Consider the following 24,017-nt stretch of genomic DNA (forward strand, 5'->3'; position numbering starts at 1 on the left):
AGCAGGACAAATTACGTTTAAACTGATGCCGTTTTCAATGCCTCAGTCGGGCAAATATGAGTGCACAGTTTCATATATTGTTATCACATGTTCGTTGCGCAGATCTGTGAATGTGATAATGAAGAATTTGATCCTTCCGCCTTCTTTGATCCTCCTGCCATCGGAATTGCAGTTTCTCATTTCTCCAGTTTATGTGCGTAGGCCTACGCATGGGTCAAAGTTTGCTTAGAAAGTTGCGTACGCCTTCTTTTGTGCCCAACGTTTATAAATGAGACAGAAGGATGGGCATGGGAGGAATGTGAGATAGCCAGTTTGTCTCTTAGTGCTAAAAGATCTCTCTGCAATGTTCTCCTTAAGTACCATCACCTGTCCTGTTTCCTTCACCTGCATATTTTACTGAACGTCATTGTGGTTGCTTCAGCTGAACATGAAATTCCAGTCGTACAACCATGAGGATGTTTAAATAGTTTTAAAATTAGAACAAAAAACAACAAATAAATGAATGGTTTAATTCTCCATCCTATGTGACCTTATTGAATCTCTTCACTAAGTTCCAAATCCACCAGTAACCCGATTTGTCAATGATGATCTTTTATGGAGCTACATCTCCCTGAGAACTCTTGCCAGGGAGGGTCAGTGATTGCATAAATGATGCTGACAGACTTGAATAACACGTTTCATGTTGTAAACAACACAATGGGAAAATTCCTTCCGGCACCATTCCTCACAAATGATGTTCATCAAGATAGGACAGTATGGAAATTAGTTTGTTCACTGTGGCTGACCCCTTGAAAAAAAAAGAATTGTGTGGAGTTCTGATTGTTCGGTCATTAATTGCTGAGTGATATGTTTTATCATTCAGAGACCCAAGTCAAGGACAATTACAACATTTAAAAACCCACCCAAACCATCCCACCTGGGAAATACTCATTCACTTCCCCCAATCAGGTCTTTCCACATACCTGAGGTCATCACCCTCATTTCCCCCAGGCTAAGCATTATATAAATATGACTGATAGATCTTAAACAACTGAGTTGAATAATGTAGCAAAACATCACCTTGTAGTAGCAGACCACCATACCCGATTGTCTTAGGAATGCTGTAATGATCATTCCAGCAGTCTACATTATTCACACCTGTAGCTCTCCCAAGCCTCTTTTCATACAGTTGCTGTTTCAATCTACATTTGGTAGGAGTTGTTTTCTAGTTACTTCATTTGTTTAATGAGGTTCAGAGGTGCATTTATTACTATGCAATTTATATATAGTCCCTCATTTTACAAGAGTGTTGCTTAAATTCATCGTCTAAATGTAGTCCTTTACCTCTGATTTTAATTTCAGCTTCATTTCCTGATTCATCCATTTGTCAATTTAATCCTGTTGACCTGAAAGCAGGCAGTGTCTCCATTTCATTTACATAGACAAAAACCACCAAACTTAGTTTAGTGAGACTTGGAACAAGACAATTTGTATTATAACTTCCATCCCTTAATTTAGACTCCATTCTGTGTTGTTTGATTTGCATTCAATCAACACTCACATGGGCTGGGGATGGGCTCTAGATGACAGGATTTTGTGCTGAGTCTTTGCACTATTTCAAATCATTATTTTAATGATTCATTTGATCAATCATGGTCTTGGTGACCGTTTAAACAACCATAACTAATAAATGCTTCTTTTCAAATGTTGGGTCATGCATAATGTTTAAGAGTGCCATTGTTGGGTGCCTTTTGTGTGTAGTTGCTGGTCATCCCTGGCTTGCTGTTAGGAGGGTCCTGTTAAATTTGATCACACAATGGAAAGAGCAGACAGAGGCTGTTTCCATAACAATGAGGTGAGAGGTAGCCTACCCACATAAGCCACTGTGTACTCACATGGGAGAGGCCTATTAGGCTACAGGTTATTATTAACAAATTAGGTAAACTTGCATATGTGGGTGTGTTGGCTGTTGGGTTGGCTGTTGCTTTGATATCGCCTTGCTTAGGACAGTTACAGTATATCTTTTATATTTTAGGCCCAAATTCCAAAATGATTTACCCTATACCAGAACCTCTCCTGTCCTGTCTGTAAGGAGGCCTATCTGTGGTTATCAGGGCCTAAAGCAACACAGAATGAACTTCTTTAAAACTGACAGTGAGTAGTGTTGTAGGCCCAGGCCTTCCTTTATTCCTTCCTTTATTCAAATATAATGGTTTCTTAATGTCATAGTCATATGAGCAAAAATCTACTGTTATTATTACAGCTTTAGCCTTATTATTAATGTCAATCTAATTTTCAGGTGAAAAAAACAGAAACATCTCACGCATGACATTGCATGACGTAGTTGAAGCCTCCCTGTCGCATGGGCTCCCCCCGCGTTGCTATGTGCGAACTGCCGTCGTAGCCTCCGATAGAGACGGTCGAGGATCCGCATATTGCAAACAGCAGCAGCCGACACACACTTCTCTTTCCTCCTTCAGTCGTGATGTGTTAATCTCTCCATTGAGTCCTCTGCTTCCAAATGCCACTCGCGGATGTCCGCGCCTTGCCTTTATCGAAAACGCCAAAGAGATTCTTAATTGTACTGATTTCCTAACCGAAGCGTTCCCTCGAAACCGACGCTTTTGGACTGGAGGATGAATACCATACGACAGGTGCCTTCCAGGGTGAAAAGCAAACGGACCGAAACCAATTTAGGTGCGGAGAGGGAACATTTTGACAAGCAGCAGGTAAATATGAATTACCAGCCAGGTGATGGTGGCGTTTATAGTGCTGCTGCGCTTTATTTGGTCTGTGCGGCAGCGTCTCCACAGACCACGGTAGCCAGGCTATTTCACATAGGTTACATGGGGGAGGCCTACGGGAATTTCTGCAGGTGTTGTCCGTTTTTTTTTTTTTAATTCAGAAATGATTTGGTCAAAAGAGCACATTTTCATACGCTTATTGTCTCACAATAAATAGCCTAAACTCCAGGCGAAATGCATCACTGACAGGCCTTATTAATCATCTTGATGACAAACGTGTTGTTAAGTGTTTGTTTGTGTTTGACACAAATGATTATATCGTTATTGGAAATGAAATGTTGCATTGTTTCGTTTTTAGCTGCGTTCAGGTTGTGTTGCCTATGCTATTCCCACCTGGCCCATCACCTGAGCTGCCCGTTTGGATGTTGCACCCCGCATTATCGAACCACGCCACACACATAGGCTATATCTTTTCTATATATTTTCAGAGTTTCAGTGAATGTGACGGGTAAACTAACATTCCGCCCGTGGCCACTGATCATTTCATGAATAGTCTAATTGAAATTCCTGTGTTCGATTGAAACCCTAAATATGGCCAATGGTGGCGTTTGTTAAATAATTGATTGGAAACCAGAGAATGAATGAGCTCTCAGTAGCCTAATTAATTCCTTTCACTTCGGTAGGCGCAAGTTATTTTGATTAAGGTTTCTCCCTCAATAGAAATGTGCACCTCATCAGTAATCGTCAATGAATAATCACTTTTTCCAAACCTATTTCTGGAAATGTTTGGAATGCCATGTGCTTGTTTGTCTAACTTGCGAGGTGTCAGCTGAGGTTGGAGATATGTTATCACTCTTAAATTCATAAACAGAACTCAGGATGCAAGGACTAACATTCTGTAACATCAACATATTTTAATGCTACAGTGTTTGTTTGTACAGTTGTGTGGTGTAAAACAGTGGTATAGATGCCTCATGAGCGTTAAGTAATATACTTCAGGAATCAAAAAGATCATATCACAAATTATGGATTGTGGCTTTAATCTTATTTTCTTGTGTTGAGCATTTCAGAAGCAGCATTGTTTCAAGAAGATGATATGCTAGGGTTAGCTTGAGTGTCATCACCTGCTTTAACACAGCTAATGGGCAATGCAGACAGACTCTTCCTAACCCACAGTATTGTATCATGTTCAGCTAGTCCTTCTTGTTTGGCTGCCTCTCCCTCTGCCCCATTCCCTTGACCCCCATTCCTGCTAAAACCCTATTGTGAGGCAGATTCTGAGTCTCAAAAACGATTATATTTAATGAATGTAAGATATATCATATTTGTACTCTCCATTGGAAGGTATGCAAAGAAAATGGCAAACTTTGTCCACAATCTTTACAATCAGGAGAAGGCCATTCTTCTGTTACCCTACTTATTCCATGCTTTCTATGTGTGCTATTGTTATAAGCTTACTTTCCAAATATTGAGATGGATCAATTCATGTACAAAACAAGTACAGTAAACAAGTTGGCCCCCACGGCCAATCAGTGTAATTTCAGAATTTCAGTTGTGTAATATCACGTCCCTTGGGCCAATTGCTGTGATTTTGTGAATGTCGGATCTCTATGACAAGACGCATTATTCACCAAAGTTTTGTGAAAATTGTCTCAGTGTCTGAGATGGCATATGAACATATGGAAGGACAGAGAATGATCCACAGTCTCCCTGATTTCATTGTGGGGGACAATAAGGACCCCATCATAGTTACACAACTCATAAGAATAATAACATGTGAATCAATGAGGAAGAGGAATGTTTCAGGAAATAAATTCCTTTGGCCTGGAACTGTGTGAGGGTGGCAATGGAGGCAAGAGAGAGATTGATTGTGTGGGTCTCTTTGCCTGCATTGTTGACTAGATGTTAAGAAGATAAGTCATCAGATCATATCAGGCACTGTCATATGTTCTCAGCAAATTCTCTGTTCAGTTCTGCGATAGAGACATGAGATTGCACTCAAACAGTGGATGTAGGTTTAGCCATTACTCAGGGCCTTGTTCTACTGTCGAGAGGGAGATGTTGCACTATAGGCCTTCTGGAGATCGGGCCCTCTCAATCAGGCCTATCTTTCCGGTCACGCAGGTTCATTCATAGTTTGCTTCCTTCTATGCTTGTGACAATCAACCCTTTGTATGACAATGCAGATAGAGGACTTATGTAAGGTGCTGCAATATCCTAGTGCCAATATCAACTCAGATCTAGGCAGTCAGGGTGCAAGGCTGTCCAACTCCATCATACTGTCTTTCCATAGAGGGTGCTGCAGAGTTGTTGCCCACTGCAGTAGGCTGTATTACATGATGCAAGCAGCCTAACTGGTCTGCCCTTCTTGAATCATTGTTCCAGACGTACAGAACAGCCTTTGGTTATTGCTACTTAAACAGTGAACAAGGTAAGATAGTGTTTTTCTTTCCAGATCTTCCAAGGCGCACAACTCTAATACTGTGTAGCGTTTAGGCTAGATCTTGTTCTTGCCATTGATCTATAATTCTGCTGACGCAGAATCTGTCTGTACGCCTACTGTTACACCCCTTTCCCCTCCCCTTTTCTCTCTCTGTTGACCTTACTACCAAGGTTAAATATCCGACACAGCGCTTGTTTGTGTGTTTGTGTGTGTGTGTGTGTGTGTGTGTGTGTGTGTGTGTGTGTGTGTGTGTTCTCTGCTCTCCCTCATTCCGGAGTCCCAGCCGCCTCAGTACCCATTAGAGAGGGCGGGGGAGCGGCGAAGGGTAAACATACAGAAAAGAGGCCTGCAAAGTGGCTGTGAGAGGGAACAGTAAAACATGAATGCGTTTTGGTTGTACAGTATCATTATCGCCTATACTCTTATTCTCCCTAACTATAAAACTCTCCCATATGACCCTATTGCAAATGAATTATTCCCTTGACACTGTCAAACCTTCAAATATACTCGCATGATTAAGGGCTACAGATCTTTGCAGTTTAGTCTGGATGGATCTGACGCACAAATGAACAAAACTGACCCAACCAAGCAGTTAAGTGCTTCCTTGTTGCCAGTGGAAAGGGTCCCCATGGAGATCAACCATGTACAGGAAGAGAAGGGAGCCTTGGGAACTTGAGTGGTGTGGTGACATCCATTATACACTCACCGGCCACTTTATTAGGTACACCTTCCTGATTAGATATTTGCGTTAAAGTGCAGTTTAAACGGTGTACCTAATAAAGTGGCCGGTGACTGTATGTCACAATGCATTATTCATTTTGGGAGGCAATACATTGGATTTGTGACACTATTGGGACTGAGAGCTCAAACTACTTATTTAGTGCTGACATGCAGGGCCAATGTGATACATGATGATAGGGAAGATGGAGAGTGGCCGCAGTACCTTAACAGGATGACCGTAGGAGACTCTCTGCCTCCCTAGAGAGCGTGTGGGCAGGGTTGAGAATCCCAACCATCCCCAACCACCTCTGAGTGTCACAGCCTGGCGACTGTGGGGGGAAGTGTCTCAACAGGGCACCCTAGTGCGTTGTTGTTCCTCCACTGTAGGAAGCTTGTAACCCATACATTCAAGTAATGGCATCCTCGCTAATCCTCGCTGTGTTCAGGCCTTCATGTTTCTCACCTAGATATTCTTGTAGGATGTGGGCTTTAGTGGGACAGCCAGCAGGAGTGAGGAGTATTTTCATCAAAGGCAGGAAGGGCAAGTCCAGTTGGGGTTCAGGTTTCTGCCTGTATTGAAACAGCCAGCTATTGTGTTGGGAGACGAGGTACAAGAAAGCAAGGAGAAATGGAACACAATGGGGAGATCTCCTGGGGATTACATAACAACCATGAAGGTTTGTTATCTGAAAACAACTAGTCATTTGGTCTTACTTAATTTGGAACAAATACAGGGAACTTTGCTGTTTCCTAAATCATTCATAAGCTTATTCAAACATGCTTCCATGTCTTTTATTCTTGGTAGTACAGTATGAATTTTCCCTGTTTTTCTCCAAAAGACGGTATTGTTAGGTTAAGGACAAATTAACAATATACACATGCATCTCTCCACCATTATGCTTGTGACTGAGGGAGCCGGGAATTCTTTACATGCAGGAAATTCAAGGGTATTCTGTTAGTTTCAAGTTCATTTGAGATGGATTGGAACTCAGTTCAGCAGTGTAGTGTGTCGAATCTGAGTGGACCTCTTTCACCATCAGAGCCCCTCATTGTGTTACTGTGCTGTTTCTCCAATTTCAACTCGTACCTATGCTGTGATCTTGCCTGTACTCAATTCTTCTCTCATACGAAATGTAACTACAGCACTTAGGTTGACCCCTGTGTTTTTAGCCAAAAGGTTTGTGCCTGGCTTGTTACATTTGTTTAAACATAAGCAGTGTCTCAACACTCACAATTAAATTAGTACTAGTGATACTAACATAACCAGACACTGTAAGTTCAGCCTCCTTAGCAGTATGTTTACACTCATTTAACAGCGTTAATAGGTCAGCCATGACCTTGACAGCCAGAGCCGCAGCAGCAGTCTGTTGAATTAAGCTGATAAGGAGCCGCAATAACTACACTCACTGCAGGACACCTGACTGCCCAGTGTGGAGTAGAGGAGTCGCTGCTACAATCCCTGCTAGCCCCCTTCTTCTAGGCAGGGATGTCCAAGCACATGGACACACTGTTGAAAAACAAACAAGATGACAAGGTGAGTAGGAAGGCAACAGGGACTCGGGGGATAGAGCAGTGTGTGTGTTTGTGTGTGCGTAGCTGGTGATGAACCTTGCGGCCGGACCTCAGGGATTAAAGTTCATCCCTCCCTCTCTCCCTCATTCCCTCTCACTAGCACTTTCCTTCTGTTGGGGCATTCAGACTGGTGTTGTGGGACCAGGGTCCATGTGGGTCAGCATGTGTTGTGTTGGGCAGCTAAACGGTGTCACTCTTTCCGGCATGCTTAGATCCCAGCTAAGACATGCTTCTCCCATTAACCAACCACCAGTTTAATTTTGACCTCTCTGCCGTCTTATTGCAGTGCTGTTGCAATTATTGGTGTGTTTCGTTTCTGTGTATGATCAAGTGAGTGTGTCAGTAAGTGAGGCCTTTGTCTTTGTGTGTGACATTGCCAAGCTTCAGTTCTCGGCTCCCAGCAGTTCTGTAAATTGTATTGCTCATACTTCATTGCACGATGCAATCTCTGGTTAGTGCAGCATTTGGATCCGCCCCTTTCCTTTTGCTTCCTCTCTCCCTCACACCCGCACACCTCACACTTTCCTTCTATCACTTGTTCCCCTCCCCTCTCTCTCTCTGTCTCCTCCCACCTTCCCCCCCTCTCTCTCTTTCTCCCTGTACTTCCTAGGTTCCCTCTCTCTCCTCTTGTGGAGTGACAGGCAGTCTGAATGTATTATGAGAGCCTCCCTGCAGCCATGCTGTTCAATGGCCATCTGTCGAGTTTTCTGTGCCAGGCAGGCACTGTGTGCCAGAGCATGGCCCCCATCCAAACCAGTCTTCTATCCCAGCTGACGGCGTTCCTCTGTTCCTGCCCCCACAAACCCCTCATTGTCATGCATCCCTCCAACCCAGCCTCTGGCTCTCATCCCGTATAGGCCAGTGGCTAGCAGTAGCCTCATAAGGAGGGGTCCTCATTAAGCAGGCCACCCCATTCCTGCTCCCCCTCACTCTGAGCAGTAGAATTAGGCCCACAGTAGCCCCTCTGTGCTTTGTTATGTGACGGTGCATGTTTTGGTGGAGTGAGTAGATGTATGTGTCTGTATGTTTAAAGGAAGAGGATGAGGAAAGTGTTTGTGGGATATTGTTTTGACTAAGAAAGTATCAGTGGAGTAGAATTTGTATGAGCATAGACATTATTTTTTTTTGAGTGTTCACCACCAGTCTTCTCTGCTGGGGGGGGTGGGGTCATCAAGCGGGAATTGGGGCTAGAGGGAGGCTGGGACGGTACCAGAGAATCTGCATAAATGAACCAAACCAGCTCATACATGGTATTGTGCAAGCTGGATTACTCAGTTATGTAATGTACTGAAATTAAGTAGAACAGCTGGCTGTGAGTGAACAAGAGATTCTCATCTATCTATCTGCAAACACTGTGCTATAGAGAGAGTGGGAGGGGACAGGGAACGTGCAAATGTAGTCTTAGGCCTACTAGGCTACACAACGACAAAACGCAATTTTGATCTCTGGCCACACAAGCGTTTTCTCGTTGTCGCGCAAAAGTACCTCTGGCCACATGGAACCGCGTATTCAGGTACACTGGGCATGCGCATACTGGTAGACCCAGAAAATGATTCAAATATAACAGTACCGTAAAATAATAGAAATTCATTCCTTTTCATTCATTTGGTAGTCTTGTCAACTCCTGATCAATCTTCTCTCTGCTTACGTTACATCTGCATCCAAGATATGGCATCTGTACGTTATTCATCTGTGTAAGTTAGGTTGTATGAAAAGAGCTGATGCATAATAAACTTTAGGATAATTGTTGAAGTGCCTCTTGCTAAGATGTTTCTAAGACAATAAATAATATCACAGCACTGGCTTTTCAAGTGTAGGCTATTTATAGCACAAGACTTACGCTGAATGGTTGGGTCGCACACAATGCACACATACAGCATATGGATGTTACCTGCCTAATGCCTAAACCTTTGATGCGCACACTTGCCACTAGACCTTTGATGTGCATACTTGCCGCTTTCATAATTTTATTTTGCCTATATAGCACAAGTCATGCACTGAATGTAACCTCAGTGCGAACAGTATTAAGTAAACCACAATACATGTGTGGTTGTCCGCGTCATCGTTATCGGAAAACACACTCAATCGCCGACCACAAGACTCCACAAACGATACGGAAACACCCTCCCAGTGTGGAAACGATATCAGATGATCGCTGTTTCAGCCAAATCCAGCGCCGTGTAGCCTAGGCCTTAATGATGTAAGCTTTACTACTCTTGTGTCTTGAGGAATGGTGTGGTAGTCCTGCTCCTCTCCGGTTTTCATGGCACTGGGTCTACCAGTAGGCTATGTGCATGCCCAGTGTACCTGAATACGCGGTTCCATGTGGCCAGAGATTCTTTTGCACGACAATGAGAAGAATGTGTGTGTTGTCGTCGTGTAGCCTAGGTTTTAGTCTGAATTACTTGGACATGATGCCATAATGTTGTCTTTATTCACTGAAAAAACTGGAATATAAGATTCTGCTTACAGTGGGACTAAAAGGGCCTGTCATTGAGTAGCAGAAGGGTGCCATAGCTGTGGATGTAGTTCTGTTTGTCTACGCTCCATTATACTCAAAGTATATTGCACTCCTCTGCCTTTTGGTTGTCCATGGCTAGATGAAGGAACAAGGCTGTAAGAATTTGGAGGGTGTGGTTTGGAGACAATCTTGTTTACTCTAGTCTACTGTATTGTTTTCTTTCTGCTCTATGCATGTGTCCTTTGTGTTATCAAAACCAGGGGTTATGCATTCCAACCCCTCAGGAGAGGAGAGATGGGGGAGTGACCATGTAAATGTTGACTGAAAAGACAGATATTTAATCAGAGGTCATAATGTGTTTGTGTCATGTTATGGAGACACCGAGTGTGTTATTGACTCTGGTGTTATGCTCACCAAGCCCAACACACAGACACAAAGTAAGGAAATGTGTGAGATCCCTCTCTACCTTCCCCCCCTCCATTCACTGGGACTTGTTCTACCTGTCGGTTCAGGTGCCAGAGGGCCAACACTGAAGCTCAGTGACCTGTGGTGCTAGGGATATTGAGTCTCTTTTCTGTAGTGTCATGAACAACATGATGGAGACAGACGCCGTCCTGATACCTGGTGATCCCTCTGACCTCAGCTCTCACAAGTTTAAGATAACCAACCCTTGATTAAAACGTGGGTGTGGTCAGCAGGCTGGCTCAACCTTGTGCCTAAGAGGTCGAAGCTCCTAGTATGTGGTGATTCTGTTTTAGCTTTATGAAAAGTCTCCAAAGCTTGCTTTTCTAGGTATTCATTAGTTGACCTACCAATTAAGCATCTTATGTGTCTGCTTTGCAGCAGTCCAACTGACCCCAGTGGATTCCCAAATCATAAAAGTTACGTTACATGTTACAATGGTGTTATTTTTGTGCGTACCTGTAATCCCTTTAATGCATGGGTTGCTGTGGCCATTAAGGTTAACCCACACTTATGTTTGTAATCCTTAAAGGATGTGTCATGTCTCTGAAAAAATGGACACACCCACAGCAAATAATACAAAGTCTAGTGACTTGCTCAGTATAATACACGGTAGCCTTATCTAGGAAGAAACAACTGATGATTAGGTGGTCACTAAGCTTTAGTATGAGTCCGTTTAGAAATACGATGGTTATTTAGTGTTTTTTTTCTTTACTCAGTATCTCCAATATGACTTCCGACCTACACTTGCTTTGGCTCATCGGTATGTTGGGCGTAAGACGACTCCCCCTCCCTCAGGGCTGCTGACACAGTTGAAACCAAAACCCAAGGGTTGCCTTGTCAACCGCTAGCGCTTTACCTGATAGTGTGGGTGTGGAGACTTGCTGATCACATGATCCAGTGAACACCCAATCCCTTCGTCTCTTGGGGTCATCTGACATGTTGTGTATGCTGTACACAAGCATGGAATATACAGTGGAGGTGTTACCCTTTTTAAAGTAAAAATGGCAAATAGAACTAAAACGCAAATGACAGGGTTGAGCCTAAATCTTAACCTACCAAATAACTATAATTGTTTCGCATTTTTACATACTGTTTTTAACACTCTAAATGTGTTGTATTTTCTTGTTTTATTTTCTTAGTATGATTTTAAACAAGTTTGACATTTGTAATATCTAGATTAGATCACACTCCTTGTTGAAAGTCTTAGGAGAGGATTTCTTCGATCAGTGATCAGACAGGTAAGCCACTGATCAGTGATAGTTTAGTAGTAACCTGAGTGACTGCCTTCAACCTGCCCCCTCTCCCCTCTCCTCTAGCTCAGCAGCATCAGTAAAGCCATCAACACCAGTGAGACACCACTGAAGGAGAAACATGCACGCCGTATCCTTTAAGACAGCCCCCTGGAATATTTGCTCTTTTTCATGTAGTATTGTATAACAATGCTGTTTAATGTAAGCTTGCTTTCATCACCACATTTCTGAAGGTATCTATGGCAACAATGATCATTATTGTCCATGTCTTTCCAATGATTTACTGTTTAGTATAAGCTCTGCTGTTTTGTGTTTCAGCATTTTAGATACAGGGGAGAACTATGCTTTTATTACTTTGACGTCATTGCACATGATGACATTTGTAATATATTTTCATACGGAGTGAAGGTATGTGTGAGCAATAAAGAGTGTTATTTTGGCTTTGGATTGTGCTGCTTGCTTGCTTCTTCCTTGACGGTGCCTACAGGGATTATACTGGGGACTCACAGAGAGAAGGGGGCCTACACCTTCTGGTCCTATGCCTTGGGCATTCCCTTGGCCAGCAACTCCATCCTCAGCTGGAAGTTCTGCCATGTGTTGCACAAGGTGTTGCGGGATGGCCACCACAACGTAAGCCCTGCACCATCCCCTCTCCCTTTCACCCAGCCTGCAGTTTTATCTTTATTTACAATATCTTTATTTTCATATAGTCAAGTACTTACTATGGATAGTAAACATTGATTGAGGATAAAGGGTAATACATGTCTGCTACAGGAGGACATTTTAATCAAATAGAATATTACATCTTCACCTAATAGGTACTGTACATGAATAGAGCTTGAATTGTTTCACTTGCAGTTAATGCAATCATGACTTGAGCTACAGGAGTACAGTGTATGCTGGGTTTTATTCTAAACTCTGTGCCCTTAATTAGTTAATTAGCCTAATGGTTTGGAATTTGTAGAATGTAACATTATTACGTTACTCTTTTGGTGCTTTTATTGAATTGACATAATCTCTCCTTTCCCCCCAGAGCCTACAGGACTGCATGAGACATCACAGTAACATAGTTGAGACAGGGCAACTATGGGTGAGTCTGGTTGATCAGGCTGTGTTTTCAGGGGGGCTGGAGTGAGATGAAAACATAATTGGTGGATGAATTAACAAATTACAATGGCTTGAAATTGGATATACTGTATACTATGCTTTATTGAACACTTTTCAGTCTTGTAAGTTGTTGTAAAGAAATGCAGCATGTTTCAGAATCCTCTTTTTGCCATTATAACTGTACTTCCTATGCAGCAAGTGATAATCTTGGTCTACTGTAATGGATAAGGGTAGGGTAGATGAAGTGTTGGGTGAGATGAGATTTCCTTTTCCTCGCTGTGCTTAAATAAAGCACAGCTTAATGCTAGCCTGCTTACTTCTCTTGTTTCCAGGGTAACCTTCATGACAAATATGGACAGCTGGTGGCTCTATACACTAAGCTCCTCTGCACAAAGATGGAGTTCCACATGAAGGTAAGAGCACCCTCTGCAGTGTAGGGGAATGCATGTTCTTGTTACCAGAAGACAGCGGGTTAGGGTTAGGTCGCACAGGATCCCCGTCCACCTCGTTGAATAAATGATGTCACCTTGGGTAAAGGGATTAGATATGACATTGGATATATCTAGTTATGTCACATTCTTGCACCATACAGACAGAAAATGATTTATCCTTTCCGTGCAGCATTCTGAAATCCGTCCCAACCTGGAGGTCACAGATGAGGTCTTGGAGCGCACTGCAGGAACAGACATCAATAATGTGTGAGTGTGCTGTCCTCCCTCCCAATAAATGTCATCCACCCCCCTACTGTCTACATACCCTGAAGTTAGTCTGTTGATGATATTTCAGAATGTTTTAGGCTCAACTAATACTCCAGCCAGGGGAGCATAACAAAGAAGGTGGGCTTTGTTTGATTCCCAGCCACAACTCCACATTTCTTTGGTTTCTCCAGCTTTCTTTGCATTCACACACACTCCAGAATCTTCTTCCACTACTGAACTACTTCAGCGCCACCTCCATTCACTAACCAAGCAATCAATCTGTGCAACATCTACGTGGCTAGTCAGCCATCGAGAAATCGAGAGAGGTGCACTTTCCGTGCAGCAACCTCCTCTGCAACAGTTGCGTGACCTTCGCAAACCTACGCAGACCCCTGGTTGCGTTGTTGTCGATGAAGCATGAATCGGCCTTAGTTTAATCCCATTCAGATACCTTTTTAAGATAAAGCTGGAGAGCGATGGAAGTGGGCCCGCTGCTCTTTTCATTCCGAGAAACCCATTAGCATTGTGTTTGAGCAAAGACCTTGTGGGACTAACAGGGGTATCGACTTCACTCCTGCAGGTTCCAGCTCACGGTGGAAGTGTTTGATTACTTGGACACAGAGCTGAGGCTGGCTGAGACAGGTGAGAATCCCCAACTACCTCACCCACCTCGTCCACCCTGCTCCACCTCTGGATGGGTAACCTGAGCTATGGGGTTGTGGCCTGTTTCCATCAAATGTTTGTGCCTGAGCCAAGGCCATATAAGAAAGACTTGTTGTGAGTGCACTGCACATATGTGTTGTTAAGAGAGTGACTAAGTCCCCATAAATACCTACAATTTATCAGTGGATATTTTCCCTGTGTAGTTAGACACATCAACCCCTTCGTTTGATCATAATGCTTTGGCCCTCAGATGTCATTTTACCAAATCCCAGAGGACCAGTTTGAAATGATTGCAATTAGAGTAGATTAAGTAGATACCCTATGATTGGGCTGTAATGGTATGTGCTTCCCTGCCCTGCAGGAAGTTGGCACAGCATCTAATCCTGAACAACCATAAACAAGCCCTGGAACTGTAAACAAGGCTTGCCTGTCTGTCTGCCTGTCTGACTAACTTACTGGGCATCTTGTGCTCAGGAAACTGCTTGATGCCCTCACACATAGCACCCACCCTTGTGCTAGCTCTGCCAAGAACTGTTTTCTATCCTCTCTGAGAGGGTGATTCAGGATTGTGTCAGCCGATTGCCTCAGTGCTGTGTTACTGAAAGGGTTTCACCAATATTTGTTTGTGTATATTGTGTTGATGTTTTACACTTGTATGTGTGTTATATTCTGTCTCTTTGTGTGTGTTTATGTATTATGTCATCTCCAGTGATCCGGCAGCTCAACACATCCATCGCCGTCTCCACACTTGCGTCAGGTCAGTGTCGTCTGGCCCCTCTCATCCAGGTCATCCAGGACTGCAGTCAACTCTACCACTTCACCGTCAAGCTTCTCTTCAAGCTGCATGCCTGTAAGTTGGACCTCACATAACATAACATCTGTGACCTTAAATAACTGGATTATAAAGGATACCCATGAATGATACTTTGATGTCTTTATTTTTGAAAGAGTGTATTCTTGTATTCTTATTCCATAGTGATTTAATGACTTTGTCCCCTACGTGTTCTATATTCTAGGTCTCCCAGCAGACACCTTGCAAGGACACCGTGATCGTTTCCACGACCAGTTCCACAGGTAAGTCACACAAAGTATTAGGCTTTGAGTAAATGAGGGCAGCAGAGTGTAGAGGGACAGGGACTGTACAACAGGAAGGTTGCAACATGGCGCCCTCTCCCTGCATCACTGCTACTGGCCAATGCAAATGTCCTCAACCCTACCAGCCACCGTCCACCCTTCTGGGGTATGTCATCACTATCACCCTCGCAATCAGGTGTGATTAGTGTTGAGGAAGAAGGTGACATTTGCATCAGTCCGCCTTCACAGTGAGAGCAGAAAGAGAGCAGAGAGTTTTATGTGGTGGTGTTTTTGCTTGAGGCTCTTTCCATCGTGTCTCCACAGGGGTCTTTAACCTACTGGCCAACTATCTGGATCTGTTACATTCTGTCCTGTATAACCCTGTCTTCTACTGGTGTAAAAACAACACAATTGAAGAAGAATATCATGTTGCTGTTGTTAATCATGACTATATTTGGATCAGTGGTTGAATTATTTTGTCTTGTCTTCCAGCCTCAAAAGCTTCCTCAACAAAGCCAGAGACATGCAGTACTTCAAGAGACTCATTCAGATCCCCAAGCTGCCTGATGTAAGAGCACAGTGGGGAGCTCTGGGGTGTGAGCTGTGGTGGGCTGGGATGTATTTGGACAATACCGTGGTCTTTTGATTTCCCTACTTCTCACTGTATTACACTCTTCCTAGCCTCTCTTATTTGCATGTGTCTTTATATTCAGTCCCCTCCTAACTTCCTGCACGCGGCCTCTCTGGCCAAGCACGTTAAGCCGGTGGTGGTCATCGCAGATGAGGAAGAGCCTGAACAGCAGGACGACGATGATGACGACCCCGAGCCACTGATCGAGGTCAGCGACGTCACCATGCCCAGCATGGCGGTGCAAGCACAGGTATGGCTCCTCAGAGATGACAGAGGACACACGCACACACGCACACACACACACACACACACACACACACACACACACACACACACACACACACAGTCAGTCATGGACTGTTCAGTCATGTCCTGTCTATTCATCAAGGTTTCTGTAAATGTGGTTGTTGATTGAATGAGCATTTGTGTCTAACTGTTATCTCTTCTTTTAGCAGTTTGACATATTTGATCAGACCTTTGGACCTCCAAATGGTGGCTTTGATGACAGGTGAGTTTTAACTTTTAGCATTGGTATGCATTCATGAGAATTGCCTATACTGAGACTGATGAACAATACTTTTTTTTTTTTTTTTTTTTACCAGATTTGAGAAGTGTGCCCATTTTTATGCAAATGGTCAGTGACTGTTTATTGTCTGGTCCATAGGGATATCCAGATTGAGAACAACAAGCGGGACTTGGAGCTGTTGAGGGTGGAAGTGGACAGAGTCAAGGGCGAGGTACGGAGCAGGAGATGTTCAACTTCGTTGTTTCTGCAATTCCATTCATCAAGACTAGCCAGATGACTTGTTCATCCGTGCCAGAGATATCTTTAGCCTTTTTTGGTTTTTATACAAACATTGATGGTTTAATAAGTTATTTGTGTGGAAGTGTCTGGTAACTTTGTGTTACCAAGTAGTGACAATGCTGCATGTTGTGGATGTGTAAAGTGGACTGGAATTTAGGTCATGTGTTGGGTGTATGCAAAGACTGATCTTGACATGTGGAATGTGGCAGATGGTCTCAGAATGGGAAATGACGTCTGGCCTGTGGTGTGTGTGTGTGTGTGTGTGTGTGTGTGTGTGTGTGTGAGAGAGAGAGTGTAAAAGTGTGTTAAATATTTTCTTCTAGTGTGCTTTTTCTCTACTCAGCATTTGAATGTTTCGTATTAAATAGTAGCTAATGAAGATGCCCACACCTTTTTATTACAGCCATTGTGATATTATCTCTGCCTAAATTTAGTTTTTCAATACTACCACTCTTGGTTGATGGTAGAATGCACCCTGGGGATGTTTGCTATGTTGACGGTTAACCACCTCCTCTCTTCTTCAGGCCCAACGGTACATCACTCAGCTCAAATCCCAGATCAACAGTCTGGAGGCCGAGCTGGAGGAGCAGCGGGCGCAGAAACAGCGAGCCCTGGTGGAGAATGAGCAGCTGCGCATGGAGCTAGAAGCAACACGCCGCCGTAACTCTGAGCACGAGAATGTACAGGCCACCTTCAATGAGGCAGAGAGTAAGAGAAGCCCCCAGGCTCAAACACTGCTCATGGATGTTCACTCAAACATTCTTCAACAAACACACACACACTGACATCTCTCTTCTCCCATTTCCGTTATGCAGAAAGATCCCAGTCCACAGAGCAACGTTATAACAAGCTGAAGGAGAAACACACTGAGCTTGTGTCCAGCCATGCCGAACTGCTCAGGAAGGTAACCAGACTCAACTCAAACCATTAAATGTTTTTTGTGTACTACTCTGCATGTCAGTGTGTTTTGATGAAAAATACAATTAATTCATTGTCACCTGAGTATAATGTAATGTAATAACTGTGTATCTTATGTCTGTGATATTATGCTGTCAGAGTGCAGACACGGTGAAGATGCTGTCAGCCACCCAGCAGACCCAGGAGGAGGTGGAGAGGACCAAGCAGCAGCTGGCCTTCGAGGTGGATCGCATCAAACAGGGCGCTGATATGAAGGTTGGTGCCTTTAATTATTACCAGAATGTTATAACTCAATGTTAACATTTCAATGCTGATATGTATAGCTTATTCTTACTTCTCATGGCAGCTTGAGGAGCAGAAGTTTGAGATGGAGACGCTTCGGAGGGAGCTAGAGGAAAAGAGGACAGAAGTGAGGCGTGTCAAAGACTCTCTGCAGGACAATGAGAAGGTGTGTGTGTGTGTTGCAATTATTGGGAAACATCGGTGCCTGTGTAATGGCACGGGTAGTACACCCTCATGCAAACCAAATGCAAAAAATACCTCAACTTTCCTCTCATGCAAATACGGTCTTTATGGGCCTGGGTGCCTAAGGGAACCTGGACTGTGTGGGAGGAAATCAGTGATTCTCTTAACAGTTGTCCTTACTTCCTTCCCTCCCTCCTTCACCAGGTGGGGGAGCAGATGAACAGCTCGGTGACATCCTTGCAGGCGGAGAAAGAGCGTCTGATGCGCTCTGTTAGTGAGAAGGAGGCAGAGCTGTCGTCCCTGCGCCAGGCTGCGCAGCTGCAGCAGTCCTCCTTGCAGCAGGAGAGGGAGAGGAGCACCAGGGAACTGGGAGAGCTGCAGGGCAAGCTGCAGGAGAAGGTCAGTCATGAGGGCAAAGGGCCCTGCTGAGCAGTGCACAACTCTGTGTAGTTCTTTTTTTTCACAGCTGTATTCATTGAGTCGCTAGCAGTGATTTAGCTGCTTTCTCAGGTCTCTGTTGTTGATTGCATTGTTACAAAGTAAACGCCATGTGGCCTGGGGTGGTTCAGTGGTCTAGCACCGCGGTCTACAGTGCACACATATGCCCATGTCGGCATGGGTTCGAATCCGGCCCATGCGCTGCTGAGATGCCTTCCTCTCCTTACTTTTCTATCTATCTTCACTATCTCCATCCAATAAAAATATGAGTGGGACTGCTAAAAAAAATAAAAATAACCTTTAAACAAAGTAAAAGCCTACACCTGGAATAGAACCATTTGGCATTTAGAAATTAACGTTTCCTTTACACTGTCTTTCTCAACATTTGACCACAACCTTCACTTTCTCACTGTTTGTAGATGAGCCATGAGGAGCAGCTGCAGCAGAAGCTGCTGGCGGAGCAGTTCTCTCTGCTGCAGGGCACGATCTCAGAGGCCGAGAGCATCATCCAGGACGCTGTGGCCAAGCTGGACGATCCCCTGCACATCCGCTGCACCAGCTCCCCAGGTTCACCTCTCTGCTCTATGACCTAGCAGTTTAGTGTCCCTTAGCTAGCCCCGTGCATCACTTTGGAGTTAAAACGATATTCACCATCTATGGGTTCGTTCATTCATTATTTCTGAATACATATTTGTTTCTACTCTCAACCACAGATTACCTTGTGAGTCGGGCAGAAGCCACATTGGGCTCCATTGACAGAATGAAACAGGGTCACTCAGACTACCTGAAGAACATGGGAGGTGAGTTAATAAAATAATTGGGCTCAGTGATATGATGGAAGAAGAGGAATGACAGTAGGAGTATGTGTCGCTATAAGAGTTTGTCAGGGATTTATCCCCTGCCCTGTGATTCCAGATGCTGGAGGGTTGCTGAGGGCTCTGACCCAATTCTCCCACCTCGCTGCTGACACCATCATTAACGGCAGCGCCACAGCACACATGGCACCCACAGACCACGCTGACCGTAAGGAAAACATGACCGCCGCATCAATTAACAGGATCTACAGCTCTACATTCATTCTTACACACACGCACGCATGCACACAAACCTTTTTCTTAGGTTGTAATTTCACCAGATTGAGTAAACAATCGTCTTGGATTTGCTATAAGAACAGAGTGTAATGACACAAGTATTCTACACTTGCATCCTGCAGGTCTGACAGAGAATTGCAGGGGCTGTGCCTCTGAGAGTTTGAAGTTCTTGAAGGACCTCAAGTCCAAGGCCTCCCTCCAAAGAGCAGACCCAGCTTCAGTTCGCCTTGTGGTCCAGAAGATCCTCATGCTGGGCCAGGTATGGGGCCTTTCTTCTTCTTTTTTTTTTTTTTAAGAATCCTTGCTCTGCTCTCCTCCTATTTTCCTCTCTATATCTTCTCATCTCCTTCCCTCTCCCATGTGTAGGAGCTGCGGCCTAAAGGCATGGATGTGCGTCAAGATGAGCTGGGAGATCTGGTGGACAAGGAGATGGCAGCCACCTCAGCAGCCATTGAGGAGGCAGTGCGCAGGATTGATGTGAGAATCACAATCAACATAGGGTATCTCATATTATCAATATTGCTTTCCAGGTTGTATCTACATTTCTCAATTACTGTTCGTTTTTGACTAAAGGAAATGATGAACCAGGCACGAAAGGACACCTCAGGGGACAAACTTGAGGTCAATGAGAGGTCAGTACTATCTGTGACTGACACTCTGTATTATGACTTACTATCTATGACTTACACTCTGTATATGACTTACTATCTATGACTGACACTCTGGATATTTGAATTGAGAGTTTGTGCGTCCTCCACCTTGCTTTGACTCACCATGAAAATTGTTCCCTGTTCCCTAGAATCCTCAAAGACTGCACGGACTTGATGATGGTAACATGGCTGCATATGAACTTGATTGATTCTTAAATAAAAGGCCTTTGGGGCATCCTAATAATTCTGTATTCCCTCCCGTCTCCTCTATCCGTTCGCCTGTCCCCCAGGCCATCCGCCTGCTGGTGCTGGCGTCCACTGACCTACAGAAGGAGATTGTTGAGGGCGAGAGGGTAAGTCTTTCCATTATGAAGTAGAATAAAAAAAAAAAATCTGTCGGTACATCCTATGATGAGGCTTAGGGTTGTGCTGGTTTATCTTTGGCATGTTATTTGGAGTGTCCTTGCCTAACCACTGCTTGACTTCTTTCTAGGGTGCATCCACTATTAAGGAATTTTACGCCAGGAACTCTCGTTGGACTGAGGGACTCATCTCTGCCTCCAAAGCTGTAGGATGGGGAGCCACAGAGATGGTGTAAGTGCTTAATTAAGGGACGTCCCTGCCGTCTCAGCTTGTGCTGTCAGTGTGGCTTGGGTGTGGTAACAGAAAATTCTGTCGGGAACCCCATGTTAAGGATTAGGGGTATAATGCGTTGTCTGTCTCTGGTCTCTCCCATAGTGAGTCTGCTGATAAGGTGGTGTTGCATACAGGCAAGTATGAGGAGCTGATCGTCTGCTCCCACGAGATTGCTGCCAGTACAGCACAACTGGTCGCTGCCTCCAAGGTGAGAAACTCACAACTGTATGACCTCTCAGGCCCTCATCTCCCCTTGCCAAGCTGCCTGTTCATCTATTGGCCTTTCAAATTATTTCTGTCCCGATTCTCTCTTCTTTCTTACCCTCCCTCTCCCCCCTCTGTGCTCAGGTAAAGGCAGGCAGCAACAGTCAGAAGTTGACGGCTCTACAACAGGCTTCTCGCCGAGTGAATGAGATGGCAGCTAACGTGGTGGCTTCCACCAAGACAGGCCAGGAACACCTAGAGGACAAGGGTGAGTGTGACTGGGGCTGGGGCTATTGGACTAGCTACTGTAGAGGCTGTGTCACATACAAAGGCCTGTTGAGTCATTTGACTGTTTGATGTGTTTAACTCTCTTTTACTGTGCAGATACAATGGACTTTTCTGGTCTGTCCCTCATCAAACTGCGAAAGGAGGAAATGGAGTCACAGGTAAGTGTGTGGGGCTGTGTGTGTGCGTGTGCGTGTGCGTGTGCGTGTGCGCGTGCGCGTAACCCCCCTGTATGTGTGTCACAGGTAAAGGTGTTGGAGTTGGAGAATGAGCTTGGTAACGAGCGCTTGCGTCTAGGGGAGCTCAGGAAGAAGCATTATGAGATAGCCGGGGTTCCAGCAGACCAGCTCTCAGAGGGTAACGGCCGGGCCCCCTCGCCGGCCCCTGCAGCACCCTCCTCACCCAAACCCAACAAGCCTGCTGTCATGAGGAAACCCACCTTGGCCCAGAAACCCAACTTACCTCCCAAGAATATGGTAGGTGACATAAAGAGACAGCAGGGGTGGTTTTCTTATTGAAAAATGCTTTGCTAATCTTAAAGTAGTTGGTTGGTTTGTTCAACTAACTCTCAACATTTTCTTATTGATGCTGTACCATCCAAAGTAGAGTTCAAATATGTGTGTCTCTTCTCTCCTCACTGCAGTTTAGGTAGACGCCTGCTGGCGAGAGGGACACCCCTCATTGGTGGTCGGGTTGATCTGACAGAGACAGCCAACAGGGTCCTTTTGAGCTGCACCCAGACAATCCTGTCCCACCCTGAACCTCATCACTCTCCTTCTTTCTTTTCTTTTGCCAAACTGGAACTCATGCTCCTCGTCTCTGCTTGGTTGTGTCCCTTGGTGCTTTCTGCCTCTGAAAGAGACACACTGTACCTCTCTTTTCAGATTAATCACCATGTGCCACCAAGGCAGTTTTCTTTGATTTTGCGGACATCATGTGGCATCAAGAACACAATGGGAAACTTTACCTTTTTCATGCAAATCTTTGTTTTTAATCCAACAATGCCATTTTGTGTCTGGAGTTTTTTTTTTTTTTTTTTTTTTACTTATAACCTCCTGCTTTTACATTAAGGATGAAAAGAACATTTTTAATTGTATGGATTGTACCTTAACATCATAAGAATACAGCAAATCTTGGACTCTTGTCAAATATTGAACTATAGGCCATGTCTGGTACAGCCTGTGTGCACATTCTATGAGCCTCTGTGGCTTGTCTCACTATGTTTTGTTCCTCTTATTATTTTGGATGGCGTGTGAAGAGGGTATGGGAAACTTTGCACAGATATATACTGCAGTAGAAAAGCACATGTTTTCACACATCAAGTCCTTGTTCAATGTCACTACATTAGCCCCAGCTTGGCACACCCCTCTACCCCCCTGGCTTGACCTATACATGGGTGGGACTGTGATCCTGTAATGCCCACATGTACTCACCCTATGTTGCATTACCTACATGGCCCTCGGTTGGTGTGAACTTTCAGGGCAACACCTCCCAACTCTTAAGATTACTGCATTTCATAGATGAGGACAATTCTGGGTTAAAGATTACCCCTTGGCTAAAAAGATATACAATATAACCACCATGCTTTTGATATTTATACGCAATAGGAAAGTAGTTTACACAGTAATCAATCTGGACTTGCAATCCACACATCACTCAATTCTTTGAATCTCTTTGGTGTCCTCTAGCTACTGAATGTCTCTCTCTGGGTGAAGGAGTACTGGGTTTTCTGGTACTGTTTTATGTGCTGTATATGGTCACAAGGTTGGTTGGCGGTGAGAGTAATGTGTGCACTCAAAGGGAATATCTGTACGTAACAATTAATCATTCTCATCTTGACTTTTTAAAGAGGACAACATATATTGTGTTACTGTTTTCTAAGGCTCAAAAGGGATAGAAGGTTTGAAATAGTTTAGCTGTCCATATGTCTTACGTTTCATCTGGTTCTGGAGGTTTTTCTTAAAGGGTCTTAATGCTTAGTTTTGTTCTGTTCTTTCCTCTGTATTAAACATGTCTTTATACACTCAAATCTATTAATATATTTTAGTAACGATTACTGTGGTTCCTCCTTGTAATAAGTGTACATGTCAAATGAATAAATAATAAATGTTTGAGCTAATAATATTCTCATTATTTGCCATACAATCCATAACTGCAATTATGAAGTTTAATAAAATGTAGTTACACAGCCGTTTGTCACTGCAGTTTTACTTTATTTCTGAAAGTTACTATTAAGTTACTAGCCTCGTGTGTCATAACATAGCCATGAGTATATTGGGCATCTTACATGAGCCCATGTAATAATGGTAACATCAGTTTTTTTTACGCACCACATTTTCAACTTGTCTGATATCTTGCATGTGTTTCAATGACAAGACAAAGGACAAACTTGTTGGGTTTGGGCCAAACCGTTTGGCTAAGAAGACAAATGACTAAGATGAAGAGGTAGAACTTGTGGAGTGACCTGTGTTCTGGCAGCGCGACGAAATGGGCGCTGTTGATTTGTTACGAAACTTCAGCAGCTCCAAGAATACCTTGACATGCGCAGACATTGCGTGTGGTTACGGTGAGCGAGAGGGAGAGAGTTTAGATTTCTATGCTGGACCTATCTGGAAGTACTAAGATATATATTTTATAAAGAAATAAACTTAAGTTGAAATTACTATACACGTAAGTCTTGCAGTGTGTTGAAACCGACAGGATTGTGACAATCGGTTG

General features: G+C 44.0%; 1 protein-coding gene across 1 annotated transcript; it reads left to right on the forward strand.

The window, feature by feature from the left end:
- Positions 1 to 2,595: 2,595 nt before the first annotated feature.
- hip1rb (huntingtin interacting protein 1 related b) lies at positions 2,596 to 23,434 on the forward strand. The gene is made up of 32 exons (XM_080530895.1): positions 2,596 to 2,708; positions 11,701 to 11,764; positions 12,122 to 12,264; positions 12,668 to 12,724; positions 13,074 to 13,154; positions 13,363 to 13,439; positions 14,020 to 14,081; positions 14,812 to 14,952; positions 15,119 to 15,176; positions 15,669 to 15,744; positions 15,890 to 16,057; positions 16,260 to 16,315; positions 16,472 to 16,544; positions 17,137 to 17,320; positions 17,428 to 17,516; positions 17,669 to 17,785; positions 17,877 to 17,978; positions 18,200 to 18,394; positions 18,853 to 19,000; positions 19,147 to 19,233; positions 19,349 to 19,456; positions 19,647 to 19,783; positions 19,891 to 20,001; positions 20,098 to 20,156; positions 20,324 to 20,354; positions 20,465 to 20,527; positions 20,668 to 20,768; positions 20,913 to 21,018; positions 21,159 to 21,282; positions 21,399 to 21,460; positions 21,545 to 21,775; positions 21,943 to 23,434. Exons 1-32 carry the CDS (start codon positions 2,616 to 2,618, stop codon positions 21,949 to 21,951), a joined length of 3,213 nt encoding a protein of 1,070 aa, XP_080387021.1. The 5' UTR covers positions 2,596 to 2,615; the 3' UTR covers positions 21,952 to 23,434.
- Positions 23,435 to 24,017: the final 583 nt, after the last annotated feature.

This window comes from Nansenia antarctica (assembly GCF_963989245.1).
Source record: "Nansenia antarctica genome assembly, chromosome: 5".
In the NCBI taxonomy this organism is placed as follows: Eukaryota; Metazoa; Chordata; class Actinopteri; order Argentiniformes; family Microstomatidae; genus Nansenia; species Nansenia antarctica.